The 17,938-nt window shown below is 45.4% G+C and overlaps 1 protein-coding gene across 1 annotated transcript in view; it reads right to left on the bottom strand.

Annotated features, from left to right (window-relative positions):
* The window catches only part of Dnah9 (dynein axonemal heavy chain 9), a 333,793-nt gene that overhangs the window by 262,304 nt on the left and 53,551 nt on the right, over nt 1-17,938 (bottom strand). The window contains exons 16-19 of the mRNA XM_005349858.2: nt 14,995-15,191; nt 14,477-14,901; nt 4,563-4,785; nt 3,362-3,528 (exon numbers count right to left, since the gene is read on the bottom strand). Coding sequence (XP_005349915.1) covers nt 3,362-3,528; nt 4,563-4,785; nt 14,477-14,901; nt 14,995-15,191 — 1,012 coding nt within the window. The remainder of the gene's footprint in view (nt 1-3,361; nt 3,529-4,562; nt 4,786-14,476; nt 14,902-14,994; nt 15,192-17,938) is intronic.

The raw sequence follows: 17,938 nt of genomic DNA, 5'->3' as shown, positions 1-17,938 counted from the left end.
AATCGTACAGATGAGTCAGGTTAACTGGTAAGTCAGGCCAGCTGAACCAGTGCTATATCTTAATGTAGGATATCACTATGTCCCTAGCACTAACTGAATGACCCAAATAGCTCTTTTCTCCAGCTTTAGAAGTGACAATAGGTACTTCACAAGCAGGACCTATGGGTCCCCATCCCTCATGCTCCTGTGTCAAGCTGTTGTCAGGCTGTTAGGAAAACCTGATTTTTCCTGTTGCTGTCATGCACAGCTTCTAACAAGGGCATCTTCAGGTAGGTTCTGCCAGCTGTTCACAGAATCTGATGGCCAACTGAGAGCCCTAACAGCCTCCCTATGAGTTGGAGCTCATAGGATAGACAGACTAGGCTGTACATCCTTGGATTACCTTGGCCTTGAAGAAAGTAGGAAGATGCTTATCATGACGCCATTCTTTAAGGTCAGGAAACCCGTGCTCAAGGTCACAGACCCAACAAGAGAAGGACAGAGCACAGAATATTCCTTTCGGTAGAATCTGGCACAGATTTCAAAAGCAGTAGAAGGTCCTTGAATTCAAATCTGACAGTTTAGTCAATTATTATGAAGAGTGGGGACTCAGCTAAGAAATATGCTGAGCTGTCCTAGAGTTAAGAACTAAAGGAAGCGGGGACATTTGACTCAGGCACGAAGAGGGAATCTAAATTTCAGAAGCCCAACTTCGCACCGCATCTGTCAGATGGCAAGGGCCTAATGAGACGGTCATTTTCTTCTTCCCTCTCAAAGACAAGAACGCAAGAAGCTGAGCGTAGCTGGCTCCAGGGACAGAAACTTGCACTGTTAGAGAAGGCAGCGGGGGCTGGAGGTCTATAAATGATCAAAATGTAAAGGAACAAGTGCTCACTTGAGTCCAGATTTTACACACACCAAAGTAAGGAACGAAACAAATAACACACATGTTGGTGTCTGCTAAGGTTCCCTGTAGCAAGAGCCCCACGATTCCAGAAGAGAAACATGTCAACATTTCAGCGACATTTGTTTTCTCAGGCTGTTTTGAGAGTTCTTTTCCCAGAATTCTCCTCTGAAGATTTGTCTGCATGTGAAATGAACAGATGTGAATCTAAAAAGCCCAGCTAAGAGTAACAGCATCACAGAAACTGCCAGGAAGGACACTAAGAAGAAAAAACCAACCACGTACAGAAAGAAAGTAAAATAGCCCACCAGCTGGTCAATACACACACAGTACACATGAACGTTGGCTGCCTCAAAAAGGACCTCGAAAAGGACACCATGGTTGGTTCCTGTCCAACGGTCACTCTTGGAAGCTATTTCTCTAAGCACCTACGGGATTCATTTGAAGAATTTTAAGTAGCTAGTTAAAAGGCTTGTTTATGTCTGCTTTCCTATGTGCCTATATTACTGACCTGGTTGTGATGGACTTTAGGCCTCTTGAAAACCAACCTCCCTCATGAATGTTGTCTTCTCACAATCTGAATTCAACTTAGAATTTCTGTTCTATACCCAAAGGAGGACCCAAAAGATATGACCTGAACTCTGGAAGAATGTTCTTCCAGTGTATTCCATACATGTTCTTAGCAAGAGACATTTCTTTGGGGGGAAAAGGTATGCTCCACTAAAGAAACTGTAAAGTGCAGAGTCATTTGAAATTCTAGGTCCCTAAATGTTTGCTTCAAAGAAAACCAGTTATTGCCCTTCAGGGTAGTGGTTCTCAGTCTTGGCGGCACAGGAACCATTATGTGTGTGTGTGTTGGGGCGGGGGTAGGCACTTGATACGGGCACATGGATCCTATCCCTGAAAGTCTAATTTAGTGGGTCTTCAGGACAGGCTGGACACTGCAGGTTTTCAAAGCTCTTTCTGGTGATTGTATGACAGCGTCCTGCTGTAGAGCCACATGCTTTATGCATTCATACTGAATATGGTTTAGGCTTCTACTCTTGCTTCTCAGTCGCTTAGTGTCTTGTGTTTTGTAGATGCAATGCCATTGCCTAGAAGGCAGCACCTGCTTGATAAATATTAGCTGATTGAGTGGTGAGAGCAGGCCTTTACTGAGGGTGAGGATAAAGGGGGACAGAGATAGACTGACCAGGAGGGAAACACCTGAGGGTTCTTCACCTGGAAGGCTGGTCATAGGCACAATGGCGTAAGACTGGATGATATGACCCAAAGCAACTGGAAGAAAGGATGTCAATTTTTTTTTATCACAAAAAAGTGAAAAATGTTTGAGATGCAGGATATCCTCAATATTCCAAATTGAGCCTTACACAGTGTATAAAGGGGCCAACGCATTATCCTGTGTCTCAGAAGCCATGTAATTATTACCTGTCAACTAAAATTGATTTTTTTTTAAAAAAAAAGATTAGGCCTAGACATGAGACTTTCATCGCTAAACCTGGAACAGTGGCCCATCAGGACAGCTGGACACCAACACACCGGGTGCAGCACTGAACCCTTTTAGCAATTACCTTGTTAATTCCAGTAACTACTAGTACAGGCGACTACTATCATTATCAGGAGCATAAAGGTATTAACCAACATGATGTGAGAGACACAAAGAGCAGACCTGGAGAAGTTTCTCAGTCCTGCTGTGGGCTTTCTCCAGTTGGAGAGTCTTAGTCTGCAGTCACAGCAAGAGATTCAGCCTTGGCAAACAGACCATAGTGCAGGGGCTGGGGGTGAGGGGTGGGGTCCCAAGCTGTTCGACATGGCTTTGCCTGTGGGGTGAGACCTGCAGGCTAAACAGTGCTTGGGAAGCTGATGCCCTATAGATCTGAACCCAGGCGCATGATACAGGACACCCTGAATGGCGCTCTTTCCTGAGCTTGAAGTCTTTATGCAAGAGCTATGTTTATCAACAGAGAGGTAACACAGGATTACCAAGTGCAGAGAAATGCCCTTAGACATTAACCTTTGCTAAATCTTAAACCACTCAAATCTTTCCAACATTATTTAAACACTCTAGCAGCCAGTTCTAAAAATATGTGTGTGTGTGTGTGTGGGGGGGGGTACGCCCAAGGGATATGTGTCTGTGTGTTTTCTAGCAACCATTTTTAAACCCCCGACAAAGAACAGAAGTTCAGGAATTCAGAATTCTGACTGCAGAAACCCTAATCATTTCACCACAGTTCCCTGATGAGCCCTTATGATTCCCTCATTAACCCAGGGGCACAAGAAGCTTCTAACTCTTTCTTGAGGGGTGGTGGTGGTGGTTGTCTAGCCTTTGCCATTCAGATAAGCTCAAGACTCTGTCCACCCCAGGACTGCACTGTCACCAAAATACCCGCACAAAGGAAAGGACTGGTAACAAGCTTTTTTTCTGCCGCAAGAGCCGAAGCAGAAACTCAAGAAGACGAGCATCGCCCTGATCCACACCTGAAGGGGGCTTCTTTGCGGAACCTCTCCAGGAATTGCTGCTGCTGAGTGTCAAAGGCTGTGCACCTCTGGCGGAGGAGAGCCACTTCATTGGCCTGCAGCGGGGCCACCTGCTGCCTCACAGTGGTGGCCATCTTCTTTGTGTTCTTCCACTTCTCCGGAAGCTCCTGTAAAGAAGACCTGGGAGTGCTCACACCTATGCTGCTCCCCCCTCCCCTAGAGCCAGAGACTGGACCCCACTCTGGGCGTCCACCCCCCGAGGTAGAGCCCCCGGGGATGGACTGGTGCCCATCACCCTACTCTTCCTCAGTTTACCTCTCTGGTTTTCTTCTCTCTCCACAGTCACCTACTTTAGACTCAGCACGACCCTTAGCCCCTTCAACCTCTGACCTGGTAACCCTTGCCCTTCTCTATAGTCCTCAGGGGGGCTTGGTTGTTTTCTTGAGTTCCTGCCTTCTCTCTCAAACCTTCTCAACATCATTAAGATATTTTTGTTTCCCCCAAATCAAAGACTTGGCCTAACCTTGTGCCAGAGTGTGGGAATGGGGTAGGGGAGATACGTTAGAGAGGACCTTTTGGCAACTTGCTATAAGCCAGCGGTATTTGAGAGGAGGGAACCCTAACTGAGAAAATGCCTCTATAAGATGGTCTTGTGGGCACGTCTGTGGGACATTTTCTTAATTAATTATGAATATAGGATGGTCCTCTGTATGCTGTGCTGATTCTGGACAAATGATACTATCTGGTACAAACAAACAAACAAACAAACAAAGGCCTAGGAAGTCAGGGAACAAGCCAGTAAGTAGCATGCTGTCATGGTCTTTGCTTTAATTCCTGCCTCCAGTTCCTGCCTTGAGTTCCTGCCCTGACTTCCCTGGGTGCTGGAGTGTGACCTGAGGGTTGTTAGATGAAATAAACCCTAGCCTGGGCTACATAGAAAAACCCAATTTCAAATAAAATGACTTATCTTTAAATCTGGGGTAAAATCTGCATCCCTGTGAGTTCTGTCACTACAATTTTCAGTATTTTAACCACTTCCCCAAAATGCTAGACGTTACACATTGTAGTTCTAGGACACAGACCTTGGGCCTGCACTCATCACTGAGCCATTCTCTGTTTACTTCGACTCCACCTTCCACCCCACCGTGAAATCCTAAGCCACCCCTTCTGTGCCTCGTAAGGACTAGTCTGATGCACTGACCTCCAGTTGCTTAAACACAGCTTCTGGCAGCTCCTGTTCGTAGGACTTCAGCAGTTCAATCGTTTGCTTCAGGGGCTCAAACATGTCATCCGTGCTGCTCTGCCGTTCTTTAAGGGTGACAAGGTGTCCCATGATCTCCACCAATCCTTGGAAATCTCCTCTCTCCACTTTCTTGAGCAAGCCACTCTCTGTGTTCTTTATGAACGCGTCAAGGTCAGCCAGGCTGAATGAACACAAAGCACAGGGCCATGGGGGAAGGATGCTCAGATCTTTAGCAGCGGCGATGGTGGATGAAAGCTCACCATGGACCAGGCACTTCAAGGGATTAGCCTTGTGATTAATGTGGCTTTCTTCACCAGCGTGCCGGTTGTGAAAGATGAGGGCAGCCCTGGCCCCTCAGCAGATGTGACATGTGAATGGAGTATGTCCTTCTAGGAAGGATCTTGGACTAGAAAAAGGATGTGAGTGGGGTGACTTAGGTTAGGTCTCTGGACTAGTTACTACTTCTACGTCAATAATAACTCACGTTTGATCATATACTGTGGCAAGATGCTATCATTTGGAAAGTCAGGCAAGCATTAACAGAAAGTTTTCATGATATTTTCAGAACTTTTCTTAAATCTGAAATAACTTCAAGTCAATAACATTTTAAAGGCAAAAATGAGGGCTGGGCATGGGGGGGTGCACATTCTAGTACTCAAGACTCTGATGCAGATGGGTCTCTGTGAGTTTGCAGCCAGCCTGGTCCATATAGCGAGATCCAGGAGAGCCAGGGCTTTCTCAGTTATTAGGCTTGTCATGATGGCCAAGACACTTAACATCTCAAGTCCCCAGTTTCCTTGACCTAGAAGACTGGAAGACTCAGCTCTCTCACCAGCTCTTATGACAGTTACGTGAGACGCATCCTGCAATTCAGCAATCGTTCGGTGAGCATCCTCAGGAGCCCTGCCAAGTTTCCAGGGGCCGAGAGTAGAATGACAGAGAAGAGGAGCAAAGTCCCTGCATGTATGAAGCGTGCATAGAAGCCAGTCAAGGGAATGGGAAGCAAACGGATGACATACACTGTACAGCTTCTCACAGAGATGAAAAGGACCTGGAGAAGATCAGGATAAAGAGATGGAGACTCAAACCAAGGCTTGACGTGATGGGAGGTCAGCAGAGGCCTCCTCTGAAAAGTGCATTGATGAGCAAACTGAATGGGTGATGGACTGTGCCACAGAAAGGCATGAGAGATGGGAGTCTCGGTGGCAGGAAGGACATGAGCAAAGGCAGTGGGGTTGGTTACATTCTTGGACTTGAGGAATGCAAAGTCAAGGTGGCAGAGGCGCAAGAGGAGAAAGACGCATGGAAGTTGGAGAGTGTGGTTAATGGAGTCCTTGCTGACCATAGTAAGATCAGGTCCTAGTCTAGACGAAAGAATTCTAAAGACAATGCTTGATTTGATTTATGCTGGCAGCAGCTCTGTAGCTGGAGAATAGACTTTGGCTATAGGGTTGCTGCAGGGGATGGTGGCCTTGGGGCCGCGGGAGTGAGGAGACAGGAATGGAAACCAAGGGGAAGTATACAGGAGATGTTAGCATTGCCCATCTGACAGACAGTGCTGCCCTTGACTGGGATGGTACACCAAAAAGTGATCAGATTCAGAATAATTCTGCACACAGAGTACAGGACCAGTCAATAGGTTGAACGAGAGGGAGGAGGAGATGAGAAAAATCTAGTAGCCTCTAACAGTGAGACAAAGAATAACACCACTTACAGATGTTTGGAAAAATTGGATACAGCTGAGTTATATTGTGGGGCATGGGAGAGGAATGTGTCTTGACCATTTAGCAGAGCCTAGACACATCAGCCAGGTGCGATAGTTAGTGCTGATTGGCTGCAGCATGATCTGGTCTAGAGTCTCCCGAGAGATAAGCCTCTGGGCTTGTCAGGGAGAGGATCTAAGTTGGATTACCTAAAGTGGGAAGACACCAATTCTACAGACATTTTTGAAGCATCAGAAAACGTCCAAAACAGTGGAAGTAGCTAGAGAAGGAAGACAGGAATGGAGGCTTCTGGAATTCCAGATTTTAGAGACCTCAGGGGGGTGCTGAACTGAGGAAAAGACGCCAGGAAGACATAGCTAGGGAGGCGAGAGAAGAACAAAGAGAGAGCAATGCGGAAGGCCTGAGGGCCTCGGGAGGGGGACAACTAACCAGTCACAAGCAGAGGAGAGGAGAAGGGCAGGAATGACCACAGGCAGCCTAAGGTGTCTTTGACAAAAAACGATCTCAGTGAAGCCCAGAGGGAAGGCAAGTCAGAGAATCATGGGCTCTTATTTCTCATGCAGTCCACATGATGATCTGAATACATTCTTGATGGAAAAACGTAAGGAGGTATTTCAAATCAATTGGCAGCGAAGCCAGGGGTGATATCTCAGGCCTGTAACCTCAGTGTTCAAGAGGCAGAGGTGGCAGGATCTCTGCTAACTTAAGGCCAGCCTGGGCTGCAGAGTGAGATCCTTTGATGTGGGATTCCCCTCTGTATGCTGTGAATACCATTGGTTAATAAAGGAACTGCTTTGGGCCTATAGCAGAGCTATGGGAAACAGGGCTAAATAGGGAAAACTAAGCTGAATGCTGGTAGAGAGAAGGCAGAGTCAAAGAGAAGCCATGGAGCCCCACTGGAGACAGACACTGGGCTAAATTAAGATGTAAGAGTTAGCCAATAAGAAGCTAGAGCTAATGGGCCAAGCAATCTTCCCCCCATATATATGTATATATTATAATATTTATATATTATCCCTCAATAAATGGCTGAACTGTAAACTAAAACAGAAGGAATCAGACCACTCTGTGGTTGACCTGAGATCTGCTCATCTCAGCTGTGGCACAGCAAGGGCAGCACAGATGATGTTCAGATAAGGGAGAATGTGAAGATCGGCTCTAAGCGCAGTTAGAGCTCCAGAAGGGAACAGCAGAAAGAATGAGCAAAAAGTATTTGAGGAGAGCCTGGCTAAGAATGTTCTTGAGTTTCTGAAAGCCAGTAGACAGTATCAAGAAAGACAAAAAAATGTTAGCTAGAATAAATATAAAGATCCCCCCATAGATGTTTCGGTATGAAACACCAGGTTATCAGAAGAAGGAAAAGAAGAAGAGGGGATGGAGAGGAGAGATAATTATACTAAGAAATACTAATTAGTAGCAAAAACACAGTAGAAGCCAGGACACTGAGGAATAATATTTCAACAATTTAAGAAAATTTGACTTTCTAAATATTTTTTCATATTATTTAAAAAATAAGAGCAAAATAAGTGAACTCAGATGAAGAACAGAGTCCCGTCACTAGACCCTTCTAAAGGAACTGCTAATGGATATACCCAAGTCTGTGATATGAGTGGCTCCACATAAAACAGCGGGGCAGTGAGGTCTGGGGATGAGGCTCAATAGCGTAGCACTGAATGGATCTACAAGCCTCACTGGAACCCCATCACTACAGAAAAGACTATACAATGCTTCAAATAAAACAGTTTGAGGGAGTTCAATAAATGTTGGAAAGTGATCTAATAACTGGGAGTAGAAGGATATATTTTGGTGAATAAATAATAGAATGGAATATTCTCTCTCTCTGTCTTTCTCTCTCTTACACACACATACACATACTCTTTCTGTGTGTATGCATGTATTGTGTGTAGTGTGTGTGTTATGTGTGTGTGATGCTGAGCATGGAACCCAAGGAATTGTACACACTAAGCAAGTACTCTGACCCTGCGTTCCATTCCCCGCGTTCTGCATTGGTTTGAAGGAGATTGACCATATAGATGCACTTATGCAGATAACGATGCTGATTGAAACAGTCTTCAGAGCTGCATAACAGTACAGCATGTAAGCCAAAAGCCAGGAAGAAAGGATTGCAAAACAAGGCAAATAATATCCAATAAAATGCCAGACCTAAACTGAAACAGTGAATATCGTGAACGAGGCCCACTATTGAAGGTGAGCATGCTAACAGCAGTTTAAACATTCAGTTATGCAGACCGTAAAACTTTCTCCTAATGTAATTCCATGGCGAGGTTGAAAGCCAAAGGAGAATGAGAGCTACAAGGGAAGTCACTTTAGCTACGGCAGGTGATGGCCAACAAAGCAGACTTTAACTGCAGCAGACAGAGCCGGGGTAAAGGAGGTCTGATGCTTAGTTAAAGGTTTGGTTACAGGAAGATCGATCAGGTGAGGTAGACCCACACAACATGGGACAAAGTGATGGCATGCCAGGGACACTGCAGATAGTCTCAGAACAAGAGACTTGAGCAGAGAGAGCTCAGCTCTTGATAATTAAGTAGAATAAAAAAGGCAAACAGGAGACAGCGAATTTCACTAAAACAGTTAGCAAGCTTTAGGCGCATAGACACCACACCCGTTACAGGACATTCCTTCCTCCCCCCGTGCACACAACAACTAGACAAACTAACTGTAGCCCATCAGACATCAGCATGCTCCAGAAACTTGTCATACATAGCACAGTGTGACTCAGAAGCAAATCACAGACCAATAGGGATAAACATCATTAAGATGAATGTCAAATATGCTTAGAACTAGATTGTTATGAAAATATTTCATAGTAATGGCCCGCATGTAGGTATACCTCCACAGAGAAGGGAATTTATGATTCAAAATGCTAGCATTCAAAAAGGCAGTGAACTCAAAATTAATGAAGCATTTATCTTAAGTCAGCAAAGAAATAGAAAATAAGCCCAAAGGAAACAATACTTCTATGATATAATAAATTGTTGAAATAAAAGTCAAATTATAACAACGGAATCGATGGATGTCTGAGGTAGCTCTTTGTAAGACTAATCAAGGAAAGGAGCCAACAAGAGCAATCAAAAATCAATAGAAACGAAAAGGCCTGGAATAGATGAAATAAGATGAAGCTATACATTTCCTGACAGTAATCTAATGACTAATGTGTGTTGAATACATTTATAGAAAGTATGACTTAGTAATGACTAGAAAATCTTCATATCTTTATAACAATTAAAGGATCTGTAGTTTAACATCTTCACGCAGAGAAAATTACAAGCCCCAATGCCTTTATAAACCATTTAAATCAAACTTCCAGTACCAAAGGATCCTAGCATCACACAGCTCTCCCAGGGAATAAGCAAGTAGAATTGCACCGTAGCTTCTTTCACAGAGCTGGCGAATTCCCAAAACTAAAATCTGACAAAGACGGTATGAAAAAGGCAAATAAGAGGCCAAAGTCAGTCACGAGTACTTGAACAACACTAAAGGAAGGATTTGCAGACAAATTCAACCCATGGGTAGATTGGAAATGGTGACACTTTCTGATGGGTTTATCCCAGCAACACTAGGTTGGTTTGATATTAGAAATCAGAACAATAATGTTCAAGACTGAACATTTTAAAGGAATAAACAGAATTATCACGGTACTAGAAAAGTACTTGAAAAATTAGGCTTGTATTTAAGCTAAATACTCTTAACAAATTAGGAATAGGAGAGGGCTTCTTAGGAGGATTCATACACATACACACACACACACACTCATTCACACATACATACACATCACACTCCACATTTTCTCACACACGCCATCCTGCATACTCTATACATACTCATATGCATGCCACATTTATACACACTCATTCACATATACACACAAGCATATACCCTACATATGCAACCCCTACACTCACACACAATCATGCTACACACACACACACACACACACTCAGACACACACAAACACTATACTTCATACATTCTCACACGTACCATTGTTGCACACTATATATAGACTTAAAACACATATTTACATACACACACATACACCACATACTCATAGCAAATCTAACTCAGTAGTAAAATTCCTTGCAGGGTCAGGCTCAAGACCTCCAGTGTGCTTCAAGGAACCTCCTCCCTAGGTTATTTATGATTACCTCATACAATGTCCATACTGTGTACATGGTTATTACGCTGCCTTGTTGAGGGGACAATGGGAAAGTTTGTACATGTTCAGTTCAAAGGCAGTTTTTAAAGTGTATTTTTGATGTGTGGTGGTTTGAATGTAGACCATGTGAATACAGACAGCTGCCTGTAAATGGGGTGGAAAGACAGGTGACAGATCTAGAGGTTATATTGTATACATTGGTGATCTATATAAAACTAGCAAAATATCACACACAGAATATATAAGCAACTTTAAAAATACTTTATTTTTAATTTATATCTATTGGTGTTTTGTTTATGAGTTTTGTTATGAATTATGCATATACACACATTCATAACACATTCAGTTCCAACAGAGGTCAGAAGAAGGCACCAGATTTCCTGGAATTGGAGATACAGGTGATTCTGGGCCTTGATGCGTGTGTTTGGAAACCAACCCTGGTCCTCTACAAGAGCATCAAGAACTCTTCACCATTGCGCCATCTCTCCAGCTCAAAAATGTAAGTAATGCTTAAATGCCAAAAATACAAACTAAAGTCCAATGGAAAAGAGAAGATGAGATAAGAATAGCACGGGGAAAAAAACTTTCACCAAAGACATGAAGAGACAAGGCACCTTATTCCCTATCAAAGTAATGGATTGTGCTCAGCACTGTGAAAGACGGTGACACTCCCACTGAAGGGGCCAGGATGAAACAGTCTGCTGGCGCCAAGAAGTGCTGAGGATGCCGGGACACAGTGATGCTCACACAGGCTCTCCTCTACCTTGGAGCAGGCTTACCATAGCTGACCTGCTCTCAACCCAGCCTCTCGGCTCAAATGGAGGGATCTTGAAGGAATGTCTGCTTATGCATATGAAATGCATGCAACATTACTCACAGCCTCATTCCTGATAGTGGCAAACCTTCAGAGTTTGTGGAGAGCAGAGGCAAAGGGGTCTGGGAGAGACAGAAACATTGAGAGCATATGACGGCATTTGAAGGCACTTCTACAAGCAGGTACTTGACATATCTGAAAATGGGGCTGATCAGAAGAACAGCTTGTTTTGGCCTCGGCCAAGATAAACTGCTCAGGTGCAGATGTGGAGATTTAAATAGAGTCAGAACTTTCCAGGGTGGGAGTAAGACGCTATGGGGAACTGACAGATACCGAGAAGGTGGTGGAATCAATGGGTTGGAAATTCTGATTGGTCTGAAGAATTCTGCACTGCGGGGCGGCCAAATAAGCGAGGTGGAAAGATACCAGGTGTGGTCAGAAAATGGAATGCTTACACCTGAGCTTTTGAATAGAGAACAATTGTTTCCCCCATCTTTCCCTCCCCTACTGAGAGGAAAGCACACAATCAGGTGCAGTCATATGGCAGAGAGATGGGGCATGCAAGACTCAACGAAACATATCAGGCGTTCTGGAGACTCGGGGGGCATGTGAGGTCACCAGGGTGATGGGAGAGGATGTGAGCCCGATGGTGAGAAAGAATACGTAAGTGTTTAGTAGGTGGCTTCAGCAAGGGGGAGCAGCCGTGGGTACTGTCTGATAGAAGAGCTTAGTAGGTGGCTTCAGCAACCCTTTGGTACTGTCTAATAGAAGTCACTTCAGTGAAGCTAGTGATGTTGGGGGCAAATGGAGGGGAAATGGCTGGCCAGCAGTAGGTACAAGCAGGGAATACTTCTCTTCCACGCTCAGGGATCAGAGGATACAGAAGAGTCAGCCTCCCTCTGGGAGGACTGTAGTGACATCAGCTTCCTCCAGGGACAACAGGGTTCCAGTTGGGGGTAGAGAGAAGACAAGGGAACAGAGGTCATTTTTGCTGAGTCTGGTGAAAGGCACAGGGATGAGAGGGTGGACCTCTCCAGGACTGAGTCAGATTCGAGCCATCCCAACTGTGTGGAATGAGAGTTTAGGTGGTAACAGAAAGCTGGACTTTGGACAGTTAGTGACATGTATAACATAAGGCAAGTTGTGGTCTATCTGGGCCATGAAAAGAAGATAGAAGTCACCGATTTCACAGGACCTAACAGATGCTCAGTAACAAGTAACTTTTATTTTTTCTCATTAATTCTATTTTTATCTAGTCCTCACTATCAAAACAAAATACTCGAGGTTACAAAATGGACAGAATCACTGACTTAAAATTTAACCTTGTATTGCATATTTTCAGAAATAAAGTTGCCAGGCAGTGGTGGTATGCTCCTTTAAACCCAGCACTTGGGAGGCAGAGGCAGGTGGATCTCTGGGTTTGAGGTCATCCTGGTCTACAGAGTGAGTTCTAGGACAGCCAGGACTACACAGAGAAACCCTGTAGAAAACAAACAGAAAAGGAAGAAAAAGAAGGAAGGAAGGAAATAGGGTTAAAGGCAGGAGGAGCTCAGGCTTCCTAACTGTTATGCTATGGATTTATCCTGTTAAACCAACTGCCAGGCCCCCTGAATCTATGTGCTGGCTCGCCATGATAGCTCCACCATTGTGCTTTGCAGCCAGGGACTTTTATTCTGTCATACAGGAGGGCGACCACTCTGTGAGGAAGAGACTACCTTCAGGGAACCTTCTTCACTGACGAACGCATCTCTCACACACACCAACCTCAGAGTCTACCTCCTATACCAGGTTCCTATATTCGGGCCATGATTCCCTATCATCTCTGGGACAGCCCTGGGCTCCAGAGCCCACTAAAATGTCTTCAATGCACCAACACTAGGCGAATTACATGGCTCACTCATTTCTTCCCACAGAAACCACAGTCGGGGCTTTTACTCACATATCTCCTGTCTCCTTGCCCAACATCAATGTTCCCTGCATGGACTCGCAAAGCATAGCAGGTCTCTTTCTGCTTGAAAACTACAACACACAATTTGTAACATGTTGCACTCGCTCTACTCAAAAACAAATTGTATGTTCCAAAATGTGCCCAGTGTTTATGGGCTGCCAGGCTTACTAAGGGAGGACCACAAAGCCTTCCCCTCATGGTGCTTCTCCAGGACCATTTTGTCTGCACTCAACCACCACCAACTATTCTTCCTCTTGCTTCCACCGCCTCAGTGATCAAAAGCTTTCCCGAATGTAGCAAAACCAGCTGCTGCTTCCAGAGGAACCCCAGTGGCCTGTGCAAACCATCCCCACCGTGCTTTGCAAGGCTTTGCGCAGTGCTGGAGCACCACCTGGCAGTCCCTTGGATTTCTTTTGTGCATGTGATGCCTCGGTCTTGCTGTCTCTGGATTGGGGCAGCTTCAGCCCTGAGCAGGGTCAGCTCAGAATGCAGGCGTGGGGCCAGGCTGGGTTCCCTATAAGGTCATCTGACACACCAAGGGCAGTCATTGGACAGAGGGGCTGCACCCTCTCTGTACATGCGCACTCCTCAAGGTTGGGAGTAGAGGCAGATGGGAAGATTCTAGGGACAATGACTAAGGAGTGACCAGAGGACTGTCAATCAATTAGAACAGTGATGCAGGGAACAGGGCTCCAGATTATAAGATACAGTGCTAGGCAGTCTGAGTCTTCGGAGGGACAGATTTTCAGAGTCTATGTGTGACATGGTTAGGACGGCACAGAGCGGCACGCAGGGGCCTGCAGCTCTAATGACTTCCACATTGCACAGCTGGAGCATCTGGAGCAAGGTGGAAGTGATACGAAATAAAATCTAAAAATTAAAATTAGAGCCCCTCTGCCTCCAAGACCTAGATTTCACGGTCAGAACTGTGAAGGAAAGAAGTGGATCTGTGACTAGGGTCTCGCATGGCATTTCCCACTTACTAGGTGCTTCCCACCCACTGAGCACTGAGTGGAAAATAACACGGACCATTATCTGGTGAACCACGAAGGGACAGGGCTGAAATTAACATGTTATTAGAAAGACCCGATGTGCCAGCAAACTGTTTTAATTGAATCCATCAGCTGGGAGAGATACGAAGAAGATTCGAAGCATGGCATCCCTGCTGCCTGGGATGCTAGAAGGGAGCTAGGACAATGGGGTTACCTGTTAGTGACGTAGTCAACAAGATGCTGCTTGAACATGAGGCTCCACTTCTTTATTGTGTTCAACAGAGAGGCCTTGAAGGGTCGCACATCCACTTGCATCCAGCCGTCAAACACCTTGGTGGGCTCCAGGCTGACCACCTCTTCGTAGAGCTTTTCATACGAGTCTATCTGGACTTTAAAGTGGTGGAGGAGGGGTGGGCTCTCTGGGATACCATCCTCTGCATGGGCTTCTATCTCCTCGGGTGTGAGGACATGCCCGTAGAGCAGAAACTGACCGAGAATCTCCTTCCTGTCCTCCACGTAAAGGTAGGAGTACTGGCTGAAGGTATTCCGGTAGCTGCAGCAGAGGGTCATCATTTTCTGCACCCTCTCCATGAGCACGTTCCGCAGGCTGGCTAAGTCAGCCATGCCCTCCAGCTCACCCTGGGGGAGTGAGACAACAGCAGGGAGGTTACATCCCTGCTTAGTGAGCTCTTCCAGATGTGGAGGAAAGGCAGATGCTGGCAGGTTCGGTACCTGATAGTGACGAGAGTCACTGTGTGGGCACAGTCGGGGAACCAGAGACGGTACTGCAAAGATGCTGTCGAGGAGACTCTCAACAATGTCATACAAGCCCCCCTTCACTCCAGAGTCCAGAGACGGGTGGAAAACTAATTCTGGGGGGACAAGACTGAGTTGTGCTTCAAATATCGGGGTGATCCCAGTCTTATACTCTGGAAAACAAGGCGACAAAAATGATGGTGAGCGGGGCATGTGGCCAAGGCACTGTTTCATAAAAGTCAGACCCAAGCATTTCTTGAGAATGCAGGCCACTGAAAATATAAACTCTGCCTGGCAGCGGGAGGGGGCGGCCCTGCAGTAGTGCGTCTCCATGGGGAACCGCTGACATCTGGAATGAGCCTGTTCTTGTTTGGGGCTCTCCTGGGGATCACGGGGCATTTCCTTTGCTTGCCCTTGAAGTACACGGTCCAGTGACAGACCAGCCTGAGCCAGTTCCCTTCCACCGTCTCAGCTGCCTCCTGGGGTGATGCCACTTCTCCTGAAGAGGAGCCCACCTTGTCAACCACACAATCCCACCATGATCCCTTGCATGAGTGGGGTGTTCCTGTCCACGTTCACAGGGGAAAGAATAGCGAAATGTTGCAATCCTACATTTTCCGTTCCTCTTCTATAACCATGGGGCTTACTTTAATTCTGTAGTCTTGCAGTGATAAAAATTTTAAAAACAGCGTAAATAATTCACAGATTGCTGATTACTTGCTAGATGAAGTTGCCTTACTAGATTTAAGTCAAAATATAACACGGAGCACCATGTTCCATGTGTAAGGTGAATACTTAGAGTTACCAGTTACTGCTGACAGTCGCGCATCTTTTGGCAGTAGAAACTGAATGGAAGAGTGCGGTGGGCTGGAGAGTGTGGGCTAAAGAAGTCTCCTGACTGAACCACTGCCCTCTTATTTCTTAGTAAAAGAGCTAAAACTGGGTGTGTGACCAAAGTCCTCACCTCTCCAGGGATTTATATGTAATAATGTGATTCCCACTAGGGAAAGATTGGATGGGACCCCAGGGGGTCAGGTGACCCTTTCTTACTCATTCCTTCCTCCTTCCTCACAGACTAAACCTTGGATGTGGCATGACTCTCTCCACCATAGACTGAGGCCAAGCCCTGAAGAATGACAGATCTGCAGAATTAGAGTGACCTGCCACAAAACAGCCTTTCTCGTGGACTACTACTCGGGATGGGGTGTCCTTCTTTACCCCTTAAGCCACATTTTGGATGGAGCTATGGCTACTGTAGCTTTCCCATTCACTTTAACTAAAACCTACAGGCTCCTCATAGATCCTATGGAAGACTAAGATCTTCCTTTTAAAACCACAGAGATTGAATAATGAATATTATTGTGGGACTCAGAGGGTCTCAACAGTGCATTTCAACCTGAGGGAGACAAGTTTATTAAGAGTCTCACAGGTTTGATCTCTGGGGAGAGCTGGAAACAACAATACAAACAGTGATAAAAATCCCATGGAATTCGTCTTTAAATAGGTTGGGATTGCATGCCTGAAGTGTTTGGGGCTAGGAGGACTCCAGGGAAGTTAAACTAGCCACACAGACTGCTCGTGGAGCCGTCCTGATCCAAAGTCTCAAATGGTCTGACAGTCAAAGCTTTTAGGGCGTGGCTAGTATCTCAGAGCATTCTGGGTTTCAGAGTTTTAGTCAGGGCTGTGTGATGTGCAGTTGCCGTACGTGGCACATTGCCGTAGAACGTCATACCTTAGTAGATAAGCCTGCATATGCTTACAAGATTTGAGAGAACATTTGAAGGCTATGGGACTGTTTGCCACGCATGCTGGCATAGGAATGGAATCCCTACATTGGATAAAATGTAGACATCATTATGACGGAGGAACACTGCCCTACTTCTTCAATGGAGGTACAAGCCAGTTCTTTAGCAGGTAATTTGCAGGGGATGTTTCTTGGTGGGGTAGGTAGCATGCAATTTGTCATTTATGCAAACTGGAGCAGATATGATAAGGAAGCCAATCAAAGCCATAGATACATGCAGCCTTGATCCAACTCAGGGAGGCAGAAATGGACCTAATAAGAAAAATCTACTGTTTTTATCTGTAAAACCCTGTTTTTGTTTTGTTGTGCATTGTTTTTGTTGTTGTTGTTTTTTTTTTTTTTTTTTTTTTTTTTTTTTTTTTTTTTTGAAATAGGGTGCTTCTATGTAGCCCAGTTGGACTGGAATTTGCTATGTAGTTTCTCTGGCCTCAAACTTGTGTTTCTCCTGCCTCAGCCTCTTAGATGCTAGAATTATAGGTGTGTACCAGCACACCTGGGCTTAAATTTCATAGCAGCCATAAAGTCCATGTGCTACTATGAAATATTCACCACCCAAAGGATTTGGAAGGGCAGTATGCTGAAGAAACGAGGTTCCTATGTTTTCTGGTCTTCAGGGAAGGGAATATTCCATTGGTGATCTTGGAGGAACACTGCCAGTAATTCTCCATCCTTTCTTTTCCAATCTTGTCTTCCATCAGAGGGCCAGTGGTGCATCAGGCCATTTCATATCAACATTCAGATAGCAACTGGGCAAGGGTGGGGTCACTAACCTGATATACCATCTGTGGGTACTGTCCCTAAAGTGGCTGTGGTATTCATCATCCTAGGTCTAGGCAAGGGTTGGGTGGGAGGCTGCCCAAATTTCCAACATCAGAGAAGCCTGTCCAGCTCACTAAGAAGAGAACACTCATGTTGGTAGCTAAGGGCTAGTTTTCAGGTTTCAGTGTCCCAGGATCTAGAAACCAACCTCCCAGAGTGCATTGCCATCCTTTTTGCGTTTGGCACAGCCCTCTACATGCAGAGATCACACTTTGCACCCCACCTTTTCCAGCTGCCAATGCCATGGAGTTATTTTTTGCAGATACACTGAGCTGAACACTTCTACTGTCTGCATCC

This window comes from Microtus ochrogaster, chromosome 7 (genome assembly GCF_000317375.1).
Source record: "Microtus ochrogaster isolate Prairie Vole_2 chromosome 7, MicOch1.0, whole genome shotgun sequence".
Taxonomy (NCBI): domain Eukaryota; kingdom Metazoa; phylum Chordata; class Mammalia; order Rodentia; family Cricetidae; genus Microtus; species Microtus ochrogaster.
Note: the sequence above shows the minus strand (reverse complement) of the source record. Positions and strands in the feature narration are given on the sequence as shown.